Raw genomic sequence first — 13,853 nt, 5'->3', positions numbered from 1 at the left:
GGGAGTTAAGGCTTTGCTAAGCAGCAGCTATCAACCATAATATGACTTCACCATTTTTTCATTGCTTTCATTAATAATTGCTTTTGAAAGACGAAATAAAATAACACAGACATCGGTATTCAGGCTTATTAATAATAGCAAGTAAAGAACTTCATGTTTTTCAGTCTTACCATCATGGATTGGACAGCTTCAAAAATATCAAACTCTTAGGAATGACTTTCCTCCAAAAAGTAATATGAATTAAAAATAAAATTCTTTATTCCATTCTCTTAATTTTTATTTTCTTTTATTCCAATTTTGTTATTTTCCTGGAATTTCATAAAAAAAAATCAGCTTGCATTATGCATTTTTGATTATACACTTAGCTCTACTCAATTTCCTATTTCTAAAGAAGAAAAATTGTCCCAAATTTTCTGTTACTGTCTTGATTTTCTACTTTTCTATATTCTTATTTTTATCTCAAATAATAGTCCCAAAATAAATCTATAAAAATCTGGAAGAGAGGAAGATGCTAATTAGAATAGAGCTCTGTCTGCACCAATTTTTTGTAGTCATTTTTCCTTCAATAGAAAACAAAATATACTAGAAAGTGCAGTTATGATATAATTTTAAAGAATTACACAACCCACAAATTTAATATTTACAGAATCCAATACCTTAAAAAATAAAAAAATGACTATAGTAAACTAGAAAAAAAAAAAAAAGTTATATTTCTTCAACCATTCTTCGCTCCCGAGGATTACTTTAGTGTCTGGGCCTCTCCAATTCTTCTTTTGACTTTCTCTTTCAGTTCCTGATCTTCTGGTGCTCACATCACTTTTCCCAGGATCCAACCAAAGGGGAATTCTGAGGGCTTGGGTGTATTTTTTCCTTACACAACCAAGAGTCAGAACTCTTGCACCAGAGAATACCCAGTACTCAACACAGTTGCTTCCCACATTATCACAGGAACACACTGTACTGAAACTGCAGTACCATGACTCAGAGCACATCACAACCACGAAGCTCTGAAAAGATTCTCTTCACTGTCCAAGGATGTGGAACTTGAAACTACATTTCTAACCGTATCTCACCATTTCCTTGCCCCAGCGAAATCTTAAGTCTTTCCAGTTCCATTGTACCTTTGTACCTTGTCCCTCTGCACCTTCCTTTTGACTTTTCATGCAGCTTCAGCCTTTCATCCTGTGTCAGAATAGCACACTACCAAGTTTCACCTCTACACTGAGTACCAGCCATTTTGTTGGTGAACAAAGGAAAGATGTAAAAGTCACTGAAAGGACACAACTATAAAAACAGCGCTTAAGGAAACAGTGACTCATTTTAACCCTGCAAACATTGAATTTCATAAAGGGAAGACTAGTAAACACTTCATGTCATACTATGAAACTTATCTGTTTCTTTTGGTTTTGTCGACCTTTAAATATAAACAGTAGAGTTTTCTGTATTCGAATCACAGGTTGAGAACAATACAATTCCAATTGACTCTCTACTAGATACTTCTGGTTTTCAGAAAAGGAAACTTCTGAATCAGACTGCTTCCCAAAATAAAAACTGTAATGGATGCAAATGCCTAAAAATTGACATACTTATCTTTCTGTGGTATCCTTGGATATATTGCTTAGTGTTCCAGATCATAAGTAGTACCCACTTTGAGCTCCATCTATTAAAGACTCTAGGATGAAAGCAATACCTTACTTACTTTGTTTCTCTGATGAGAGGAGCGCTTCCCAGTTTAAAACAGACTTTTACCCCTCCACAAGACGTTTGTCGCAAAGAAAAGCTTTCTGTGAGATCAAACCCTGCAAAGTATGATACACTGATTTAGTTTATTTTTGTTTTAATCAACAGAAGAAACTATCACTGCAAAATTCACACAGTAGTTGAAACTAACTTTGCTACCTGATAAATGATCAGTTATTTCCTATTATTATTTGCACTGCCATTAACAAAGACCATTAGGAAAAAAAGAAAATGGAATGAAGCATGTCTTCATGAAAAGAAAATGGAATGAAGCATGAACTTCAACCAATAGTTTCCAACTTTAATATCACTTTCCTAACAACAGCTGTTTTTGGAGAATGATGATAACAAGTTGTATGATGTTTTTTAAGCCAGCAGCATTAGAAACTATCTTTATTTCCACTCCTAGTCAATGGATTTAGGTATTTTGCTCTTGATATTAACTGAAACCATTTACCTGAAACATCAAGACTGTCTCTGTTGATTTGCTTGAGATGATGAATAGCTGTTTTCATTAAAGGACACCCAGAACCTTGAAGAGAACACAATTTAAAATCATAAAATTCTATCAAATAAAAATGAATCAGAACAAACCACCATGACAGTGACAGTCACAGTAACAAGAAAGATTACCTGGTTCCTTTATCTTTTGAACATAGGACATAAATTACAAAATTTAAATGACAGCAGTAATATTTCAGATTTCATGTATACTTCCATTAATATAAGCAGACATAAATTTTACCCTGTTTTAATTCAGCTGTTTAGGATTGATGCTCATGCTGTCATGAATGACAGCAGAAGTAAAATACAAAGTTCTTACTAAGCTCTTTCCATCCTCAGTAACATATAAAAGTAGAAACAACTAAGTTCTTGTTGCTGTTGTTGTTTCCTCCCGGTTATATCATCAGGAAAATTCTTTTTCATTGTAATATTTTCTCGATCAAGAAACATGCAACAGTAAAGAATAAATGCACGATTACCATGGCAATAATCAATTGTTACTCCAGCGAACATTAATTTCAAAATGTGGATTAACAAGGATATGAGCATATCATATAATGAACAATGCAAGCAACATTTAGACTTTGAAAAAAGTGGTTGAAAATTAAGCAGCTTTGCAGGGGATTAAGTCTGAACCAAAGTATTTAGGTAAACAAACAATGTTCTATAAATTTGGAACATGGTAAATTCTAAGGTTATCTCCAGCTAAATGCTTAGAATAAACAATGTGTTATTATACTGCATTCAATTTGCTCAAAGAGGTTTTTTTTTTTTTTTTTTTTTTTATAATATTCAGTGGAATACACACTTTTTAAGAAGCAAATACAAAGAAACATTCCTTTAATGTATGAGTCAAAAATAGGGCTTTTTCTTCAAGCTTTTTAAACAACACAACTAAATTCTAACCATGAAACAAACAGGATTTGGCCTATATGCTTATTAAGCTCAGATCTCCATGAAGACATTTTATGCAAGATGAATCAAGTGCCACTTGATACCACATCCTTGATGTCTACACTACAATCTACAAGAAACATCACCTATAATTTGATTTATTTCAAAGGCAATAAGGCAATTTATTCTTTTCTTCTTTCGTGCTTATATGTACTTACAGAACTAAGCATTTTACTTATATAGATATATATACACATAGGAAGAAACTTTTATGAGAAATAAGAAACATACATGTTGAAAATAATTGTAACTCCCATCATAAATTCCCTTCCCCAAGCAAAGGATGCAGAAGCATTAAAAATATTAATGCAAAATCTCAGAAACTGAAATGAAATCTTTCATCACTCTTGGACTGGGGGAAGCTTTATGTAGTGTGAAATGCATTCACTGGAATTACGTACTAACATAGCAGTCTGAATACACCACTTACTATACACACGCTAACGGTACAGAAACAGGTTCACCTTAAATACTCCGCAATATACAAATCTGATATTTCAATCATTCATAAAGATTATTAAGCTTATATTTTTCATCCATAGATACTCTAGAGCTATGAACATTTTTCCTGTAGATTTATAGAAGTATAGCTACAATAAGCATGTTGGTGTAAAGAAAGCCTGTTATGGCTGAAGGCAGAGTAGCATGCATACTCTAATAACCATTTTGATGAGGGTTTTTTTTGTTTGTTTGTTTTATTTTTTTAAATTAACATGAAGACTGTAGGAAGATTCTGTTTTCAGCTGAATTACTCTACAGTATTTACAAGAAAAGCAGCCAGATACAACCTGTTTTAGATTTTACTTCAAACTGCTATGAAATGTGCTCTTTTTCCTCCACTGTTAACTTTCATGAGGGATGCGGAATTTATTTTATTCCCACCAGCCACTTTCCTACAACTCCAAATAAAGAATAAAAGCCTTAATTTCTGTTATCCAGATGATAGCAATGATTCCTTACATGCCACAGACTGGACTGTGGACCTATTTTTATCAGTTTCATAACAGTCCATAGACAGGCCATGCAAATGTTATTTATTTGGTTGTTTTCCATATCCTCAGATAAACTGAAAGAGTTACTATCATTTTTCTTCCTGTTTATGCTGCTGGTACACTCTTTTTGCCTAATACTATTTCAGCAGAGAGTTAAGACAAAGTCATAAAATATTAAAATCCAAAAAGCTCTCCATATCAAGACTCATAACTGTAATTGCTATAGATTGATGGAAATTCTTTCTATAGTTTGTGCAGTCAAAAAGTTAGTCTCTTCCAAGATTTTTAGTACTGCTGGCAGACTCTTAAATTCTTTGGCCTGAGACAAAGCAGTCAGTTTACACATTCAGCCTGTGGGTTACTGAATTAGAAGATTCACATGAAGGCATTTAGGAAAGAAAAAGAATAAGACAAACCCCTTATCAGGCATACAAACCACACACAACTACCACCTCCATTATAATACATGAGTGCAAAACTAAGGTAGTAGTAAAAATAACAAGCTTAGATTTATACAATAGACTCCTCCACACGTGGTAGAACTGAGCTTATATGGATAAGCCCATATTCATATTATTAAGCCCAATTCATACTATGAGAATGGTGAAACTGAAGTTGAAGTTAACATACCTATAAATTAACTAGATCTTCCCATACAATAAATTGCAGACTTTCATCCTTAGAAATCACTGAAGTCTACATAGAAAGTTATTATAAAAATCAACATAATCAATTCAAAAACACGTATCTGTGTGGGTCAGGCAGGCCTATCACAAATTATTGCGATCATCTTGTTCTCCACTGAGAAGCTAACAAGGAAAACATTTTTCTAACAGCTTCATACAACAAACAAACAAACAAACAAAAAAAAAAAACTAAGTTCAAAGTAACAGGGTTACATCTACATTTCTCTTCTGTAACATGCTCGTCATATTCTAAGTTCTTGCTATGATCAGAGCCCTTGCTGAAGCTCAGGATAGCTTCCCCCTGAGTCCCATGCTGAACACTGATTTCTATGAAAATTGGGACACTGGAGACTCTGGTACATGCTTCACACTTACACTGACAGAAAGCAATGCACATCTGACTAGGAACTGTAGCTTCCAATAGGCACTCTTGTTTCCCTAAGTCAGGAGTAATCTGAAATATCTAGATTCACTTTATGATTAACCTAGCAGGTAAACACCTGTAAAGTTCATGTTTAAGTGAAGTTTTCAGCTGCTAACACCACGTACATGCACATTCTGAGGGCACTGATGTTTCTATCAGAAAGCAGAACTGTTCAAATAAATGTGGCCTAGCAGCAGAAGCCCCAATTAGCTTACATACATTTAGCCTTACATAAAGCTCTATCAGAAAATGAAATGTCATTTTTTTCCTTCTCTTTCTGTACTGTAAGCCACTTACTACTTATTTGCGTGACAATAGAAATATTAATAAAACCAAAGGTGGGAAGAGGACGAGAGACTGAATATATAATTTCATTGATACAGGAAAGAAGTTCAAGTCCTGGTGACTATTTAGACACTTATGTAAATAGCATCACAGCTTTGGTAGCAGGAATTAAGAAATCTGAGTTCAAGTATTAGGATGCCTAAACTACACCTTGGAAAACTATTCTTTCATGTGGAACTGAAGGTAGTAGAAAAACAAGACTATATTTAGGCGGATATCTTGGCTACAGGAGTTATTTTTCCTTTCTCTTGCTTTCCATGAATAAATGGGCTGATCTAGTGTACAGGCTTTTCTCTGAGGGAATGTGTAGTTGTTTCCCTTTATGGTTTCAGTTTCTCTGTACTACTTACTCACTAGCTGAAGAGTCTTTCCACAGTGTGCAGGCTTTCAGGAGCCATATCCTTCCTGATACTCAAAGCTCCTTCTTCACTGCCAAAGAAAGCTTGCTATCTACCCATGAATTAAGGAATCCAAGGGTGGCATAGTCATTTAAACTCTGCAACGCTGACAATAGGTTATGAATCAAACTTTAAACATTCAGTCTAAGAGTTTAAACACTCATGGTATTAAGAATATGAACACGTTTCATATGAGAGTGACTACAGAGACTTTATCTTGATTTTAAGAATTATCTAGCTGCACTAAAATATGAAAACTGAAAAGCTGAACCAATCTGCATGCCTGAAACCATTCACTGTATTTGGGTTAAATTGCCTATCTGAAATTATGATCTAGAGCCAATAGATTTGACAACACATTCCATGTCAAAAGGCAATGGAAATTCACCATGACTGGCAGTCCCAAGACTTTATTTATGCTACATTTTTCATGGGTTACCAAATGACTTTAAAAAGGATTGATTATATAAGAAAGCTGAAAAAGCAACAATGATCTGGGAATGAGACAGAGCATTAATATTCTCAATATGGAGCATTTAGGAATGATCAGATTAGAACTTCATGTGTCATTCCAAAAAGAGCTCAAGCCAAGAACTCCCAACAATAAAAACTTTCTGTTATGAAAATACTCCTGAAGTCAGTTAACAAATCAGACTGTGGAATCCTTTACCTTCAGTTCACCATATTCTATCATTGGAATGTATTAAGTGCTTCCTTCTGATGAATGATTAGCACACCAAAGCTTCTGAAAAGTGAAAACTGACAGAAATCCTTGCTTAGAGCCTAAGGAGAACCACTCCAAGAAGACCCGCTCTGATGCTTTTCCCAATACTAGTATTTATTCAACAAAGTATCAAATCAACAAGTCCCACAGTAGATTCAGAACGCCTTCTCAGCAGTCTCTTTCCTATGTGTATATACAAATTTATCCTTTCTCTTGCAGGAGTTTTCCTTCCATAAATGTACTTATTTTTTTCCCTCTCTTCAAATCAAGGTTAGTTTTTCCTCATTCTGAAGACTATCAGATTCAGGATGATCCAGAAAGAAATTTTAGAATACAAACACAATAATCCAAATATCTATCTAAATGAGCTTTGCCAGAAAAGAAAAAAACATTTACATTAGCCTAGTGAGAAACAAACGTTACGCATACACTGCAGGAAAAAGAAGAAACCTGGGCAGGTCCTGAAGGACAGAAGCAAATCCATTCAGAACTGGTACATGGGAGAGAATGAAGGCCCAAGAGTTGGTTGATGAGTGAAATTGAGAAATAGAGGAGACTGGATATTTCTCTCTTCTTCAAATATGCACACAACCAATTTGTAGGACTCAAAAGAGTTTTGCAACACAAAATACTGAGTTCCACTGAATGACGCAGATTTAACAACAATCAGCAAATGCACCAGCACCCTTTACCACTGGCTTTGCAAAGGCTGTTCTTTCTCATCTTCTGCTTTCTGGTCTGTAACTTACATTTCATTCTGTATGTTTTCTACACTTTTCAGCCTCTACCGAAGTCTTTTTCCTGTTATCACCTTAAAGCTTCACTCAAAGTTTATTCCCTGCTGTTGGCAGACCCACACATGCTGGCAGCTATCTACTCGTTATTCTTCACCATCTGCACGTATCACCTCATCCTGCAGAAGCCTCTCTCAGTTGTACACATTTAGTTGTTCTCAGGAGAGGTTCACCCCCTCTTCTTCACATCAGTGAAGTCTTATTGGACCCATACTTGATCAATTTCTAGCCATCAGGTTAGGCTAAATTTCCACCTCCCTTCTAGCTTTACAAAAACAAACTTAGAACCTAGTTCAGATTTACTGTTCACAAGTGGTTCAGCTTATCTGTCACAACTTGTATGAAAGGCTTACTTTTTCCTGAGATATCTTTTCATTAGAAAAAAAAAAAAAAAAAAAAACGTTGCAAATGTATCTATTTACATCATTAGGGAGCATTGTGCTCTCATTTTCTTCTACTCTTATGTAAAACTTCCCTTCTGTCTACCCACTAGGTAGCAACAAAAGAGAAGACAACCTATTTTGACTCTTCCATATGATCAAAGAGGATAATCATGTGGCCATTCTCACTTTCTTTCAGGGGTTAAGAATAACTTACTGCTGAAGAATTTAGCTTTGCTGCCCTAAACACAGAAGGCAAAAAGTGACTCTAACACAAAAAAGTGAATATAACTTAAAGTTATATTCAGATTCTTCACAATGTATTAGTGGAGTCCGAAGCCTACACATCACATTTAATAGTTAATGAGTGGTAGTATTTATTGTCTACTGGAGAAATAATGTGATTATTATGCTAGAAACTGACTTTTACATTACTGGGGCATGAGTTTCAAAGGTGTTGCAGAGATACAAAGCTACTGTGTATATACAGATCCTATTATCTTCCACCAGCATTACTACAAATACATTTCATCTTCTGCAAAAGAAACAGTAACTTTTAATCTCAGTCTAAATAGTAATTAATACATTCTCCTTTCCAATAACTGAAGGAAAATTCTAGAAAGTTAAGGTATATGTTATGCTGAGCACTTCTAGAAAACTGACAATTCCACACACAATGTGCTTTTCAAACAGAATTTGACGCTTCACCAAGTGTGGTGAAGTAGGAGTGTAGCAGAACAAGATAATGTGGACAGTGAGAGAGAGAGAGAGGAAAGTGGAGAAGCATAAGAGTATTTGCAGAAGATGGGCAACAGCTTTTACAGTAAACAATTTAATTATATTCTTCTTTCCTACTGTTCCCTTTCTTAGGTACAAGATCTTGTCTCACTGTATGTCTATGAAGCACATGACGTGATTTGAGGATTAACTTTAGGCTAGGTTAACATGAGCATTAGGTTGTTTAGATCAGTGTAACCACTTATCTACAATAAAGCCACATGATTTTGTCCACATAAGTTTTGCAAGCCCTGATTTAGAATCTTGCTTTCTATAGTAAGTTAATTTAAAAAAAAAAAAAAAAGAAGAAAAAAAACCCAACTCTTAGGAAGTACAACTGCTTCCAAATGTGAATCTTTCAAGCATCTGAAACAGAAAGACTGCTTGTGAACTGCTTCAAATTTATACATTATCACAAAAAATTGTTTAAAAAATATATATATTTTCTAGATTTGTTTGTTTGTATTTAATTTCCCATGTATTGTTCTTATTTGTCTACAGGCTGAGTATCAGAATTTATGCCTTTGGGCAGTGATGTGAAAGAAAAATAGGAGTACCTGTCTGGTCACTGACAGCCACAGCAGTAGAAGCAGGGAAGAGCAGGATGACTGCCATGCAAAGCCAAACTGTGCAGGATCCAATGCACTTCATCTCCCCCCGGACACATGTGAACAATCAGCCACAAATCTGAAACAGAAGATAAACATATTCAGAACAATCTCTGCTTCTCTCGAACTGTAAGGAAAAGGGTAAACCACTAGTCATATACAAAGCATATGATTTATCTATTTTGAGGAACTATAAAAATAGACTGAAGTAAATTTAGAAATATTCTTTCAGTTCTCGCTGTGAAGGCAATTATTATTAGTAATGACCAGTTTTACTTTTCCCCTGAGATCTCAGTTTTAAATACCCTAATGTAACCGGTGTCACTGTGCTGCCAAGAGCTGCTGAGCACCCAACCATCACACTGAACAAGGACAACGTGTTACACCTGCATGTGCAAACAAACAGAAATACGACGCTTCTCCTTGGCACAGAGCACCCAGGTGCCTGGCACTACCTGTGCTGAGTTCACAGGTTAAGCACCACAGAAGCACAATCCAGCTATAACAACTCGTCCTTCAGGCTCTACGCATATCAGCTTTTCTCCAAGCCAACTAACTTCTAGAAACACATGAATCCAATGAAACACAGAAAGTGACAAATACTCTTTTAACCACAACTTGTGTTAAGAAAAGCAAATCCTATACGTATACTTCAGAATTATCTTTGCGAGACCTCTCAGCAGAGCCACTCTCAGTCACATGTGCTGACACTGACCACCCCACCATTAACTTTCCCAGCCTCCTCAACAGCAGCACGGTGAGCACACTTCAAGCACCATTATCAGTTAATTTCCCGCACCTGCTTTACGAGCACGGAGCTGCGGTGCCAGCCCTCGTTCTCTGGAGGGCTCCTGCAGGTCGCTACCTCACGCTCACCCCCCGCAGCTCCGCGCTTGGCCACCCGCTCCCTCTTCACACGGCGAGCACACCTGAGGCTGCAGGACGAGCTTCCTGCAGCTCAAACTGCAACGCGAGGGCGATTCAGTTTCTCTTGGACGAAGTTGGGTTCGGCTGAAGGAGTTGTTTTCGGCACGCCTCACGAACTCACGAACGGGCGGACACCGGGGGCGTGCGGCCAGGGGTTGACCGACGCCGCGGCGAGGTGGGCCCGGCGCGGCACCGGGCAGCCTCCACCCGCCCCCTTCACCGTCCCTCCTTCAGCCCCGCCGGTGTTCTGCCCAGAATCTGCCCGTTCGCCCGGCCCGACCAGCGACGGGGTAGGCATCCGCCGACGCTTCCTCCCCCAAGCGCCGCCAGCAGCACACTCGGGCCGCCGGAGAAGGTGGCGCGGCGCCCCCGCTGCACGAGGGAGCCCTCTGCCGCCGGGCCCCCGGCCCCGCCAGGTGCGAGCGGCGCACGGCGCCGGGTGCCGGCATGCGAGCGGCGGCTCCCGCTCGCCCCGTCCCGCGCAGGGCACCGCTCCTGGCGGCCGGAGCCGGTCCCGCCGCGCCGCCCCGCGGGCAGCTCCGGGCGGCGGCCGGGCCCGCGACGCTCCTGTTCGGCGGCGGCGAGGGGCGGGCAGGTGGAAGGCGGCCCGGCGGCGGGCGGCGCTCCGCTCCCCGGCGGGTTGGGCCCGCTGGCGCTGCACGGTGCTCCCGGCGATGGCAGCCGAGGAGCCCCGAGGCTGCCCAGCAGCGCTGCCCTCCTGTAGGTTTGCCGTGCCCTCCGCACGTGCCGCTGTTGGTGGGGACGGTACCGGTGCCGGGATGCAGGCCGCTCCATGCGAGCACAGATCAGAACAACGTACAGAATCACAGAATCACACAGAAACACACACTAACAGATAGGCTGAAAAATGTAAATACGTACCCGCATGGTTTATGTATAGTACTGTGCCGAATTACAACGGTTTATTTTATTTTTTTTTTTTCGTAAATTACTACAAATGTACCGGGACTGCTTTCATTAGCATGCATCTGTAATCGCCCACAGGCACCCCTACAGCTCAGGCTGATAACAGCACGTTAAACGCTTACTGTGCGCGTTTCTATTGGATGTAGTTAATATGACTAAATCACCAGCAAACTTAGCTAACAATTCTGCACGAGCACCAAAAGAGGAATACTGAAGCGTGCGCGCATAGGTAAGTTGTTCAGACAACTCATTGCGAATAGCGAGCCACTTACCTTTAGTTTCTATTCCAGCTCGTCCCCTAGTAGTACAGACATGCCCGTGCTGCTGCGTGCCGAGGAGTTGCGGAGCGTCTCCGGAGCGCGGTGAGGGGCTGCAGCGCTGCCCTTATCAGTCACACGCAGCGTGACCCTCCCACTCCACTCGGAGCTGCGGGACGGGACGGACGGCCACCCGACACACGCTTTACACAGTCGGATATCCGAGGGGCAGCGACAGCACGAAAAATGTTTTCTTTCTACCCCCTCCCCTTCAGTTCTGTGTAAATTAATTTACCGGAGTATGAGCACGCAAATAAAAGAGTATCTGGCTTTGGGCTGTAAAGAACAGATTACATACATTAGCATGCTGGCAGAGGCTGGCTATTATCACTTAAACTATATAAAATTAATGACGTGTGCTTATACTTACCATAAATTTAAAATTTGTTCAACCACGAGAGCATGCCTATTTACGGCACTGATGCTGCAAAACGCAGCAGATTACTGGCATTTGTCCTGCCTTTCTAAAGCCATCATTTACAAATCAGAATGTTCTCTCACTGCACTATCATCTGTCTACAATAAAGCAGTGACATTGAGGGCTGCCCCTGGATATGCCAAAGTGTACTTTTCTCAGTTCTGTGTGCTTGTGGCAGTTTTCTTTATTGCATTTCATGAATGTAAACCAGACAGAGGGATAGAAAAATAAAGTGACAAGATATACATACACAGAACACAAATTCAGAGCTTATATAAGCATATATCATTTATATATATTCAGGACACACATTATCTCCTATTGGAATAATTTTGACAGGACAAAAAAAGAAAGGTGGTGTCTACTGAATGAAGGGTAGTGAACATCAGTTTAGATCAGCTGGTTTTATGGTCAGCAGACTTTAATGGTTAACTTTTTCGCCTTTTCCTTCCAGCAGATTTTCACCAGTGTTCCCACAAAGTGCGTCAGGATGACAAACCACACAGAAAGTCATGAATATCTCTTTTTGGTTTAAATTTCAAAGCAGTTGTCCTTTTCAACATAGCATCAGAAGAGAAAGATGAAATTGCAGCCTACGTGTGCCTTGTAGGGTTTTGAATCCAGAACTTTGCTAGGTTGGTACTGTGACTTTGCGTACATCACACTTTTCACTTACTCCTTCATTTCCTTCTGAAAATTATGGAAAGTAAAGCTTCACCACCTCGCAGGGCAAGGCTCCAGCTCCCAGCCGTCAGTTGCAAAACTAGCTGAGCATTTCCTTTGCTTTGCGACTGCTCATTTGATAAAGGCTGCAGTGTCAAGACCTAATTCAATGTTTCAAAAAGAGTTTTGAGATCCCTCGTTGAAAGACCCATTGTAAAAGCTCAGCTCCCAGTGAAAGGCATCATCATTTTTTATTTGAATAGAAATGCATTTCCCATTGCTCTTTCAAGTTATTAAGATTCTTGAAATCCTTTTTCTTTACTTCATTTTACATACCCTAAATATATGAATCCAGCTCTTATAACGTCATTAATCTCAATGATTTATATTCTAAATTAGGTAAGCTATCTGACTGTGCAATACTTGCACATAGAATCTGTTCATCTCTTAAGGAAACATTTTTGCTCCTTGGAGCTTTAGTATTACTCAAAACTTCAAATTCTAGCTTAGTTTTCATTGCTTGTGAAGTAATAATGAAACATAACCCCTTAATCAAGGACATTGTTCCACTTATTGTTCCACTTAACGAGCCAGAGACGCTCCAAACATAAAATCAGAAATACCTTATTTGGACTATGTCAACTTCAAAACACTCCACATCATTATGAAAGTATTAAGAAGAAGAAGAATTAGAACCTATTGTAATGTTCCCTGACTAATACTGCTTCCTGTACTCTGGCCCAGATTTTCAGCTAAATGAGATTATGCCAGTTCACGTAAATCAAAAGAATTACTCTGATTTATACTGGTTAAGGAGGACTTGGGCATTGGAGACAGTAACTGTATGTATTTACAGAGAATACTTCATACTGACAGAAACAGTCCCGAATGACCAGTGATATAAAAATTGGGATCAACAAAAATCTTGCTGCTCACAGAACTCTGTTCAGAACCAAAAAAAAAATCTCTCTCTCCTGCAATACAAGAAGCCAAGCTGCAACTCACAAAACTTTTTGTTCTCATGCACAGATTAAAAGCGTGAACCAAGTTCACCTGCAAAGTTGATGGTGAACTGCACAGAAAACACTGTCTATAGCTAGTTCTTCTCTCTGTTCAGAGCAAGCACAGAAAATAGCTGATGAGAGAATGTGATCTGAAACATCGTAGCAAAGGGATGCTCTACTATGCTACCTGTGTAGCAACACAATTTTCTAGATAGCTCTGCTTAGCTGAAACTCTCACTGGCTTACAGAAGACAGGATCAGTCCCAGGTAC

General features: G+C 39.0%; 1 protein-coding gene across 5 annotated transcripts in view; it reads right to left on the bottom strand.

The window, feature by feature from the left end:
• Positions 1 to 11,533, bottom strand: part of COL19A1 (collagen type XIX alpha 1 chain) — a 187,436-nt gene extending 175,903 nt beyond the window's left edge. For 3 of the 5 annotated variants that reach the window (XM_042879207.1, XM_042879235.1, XM_042879244.1), the window contains exons 1-4: positions 10,256 to 10,429; positions 9,276 to 9,405; positions 2,198 to 2,272; positions 1,700 to 1,799 (exon numbers count right to left, since the gene is read on the bottom strand). In XM_042879207.1, coding sequence (XP_042735141.1) covers positions 1,700 to 1,799; positions 2,198 to 2,272; positions 9,276 to 9,369 — 269 coding nt within the window. In that variant the 5' untranslated portion in view covers positions 9,370 to 9,405; positions 10,256 to 10,429. Of the gene's footprint in view, positions 1 to 1,699; positions 1,800 to 2,197; positions 2,273 to 9,275; positions 9,406 to 10,125; positions 10,430 to 11,452 lie in introns of those variants that run through there. The other 2 variants (XM_042879227.1, XM_042879217.1) reach the window with 2 other exon arrangements.
• Between the last annotated feature and the right edge of the window lie 2,320 nt (positions 11,534 to 13,853).

Source organism: Lagopus leucura, unplaced genomic scaffold (genome assembly GCF_019238085.1).
Source record: "Lagopus leucura isolate 7727_CA_CO unplaced genomic scaffold, USGS_WTPT01 Super-Scaffold_73, whole genome shotgun sequence".
NCBI lineage: Eukaryota > Metazoa > Chordata > Aves > Galliformes > Phasianidae > Lagopus > Lagopus leucura.
The sequence above is the reverse complement of the archived record's forward strand: the minus strand, read 5'-3'. Positions and strand labels throughout refer to the sequence as shown.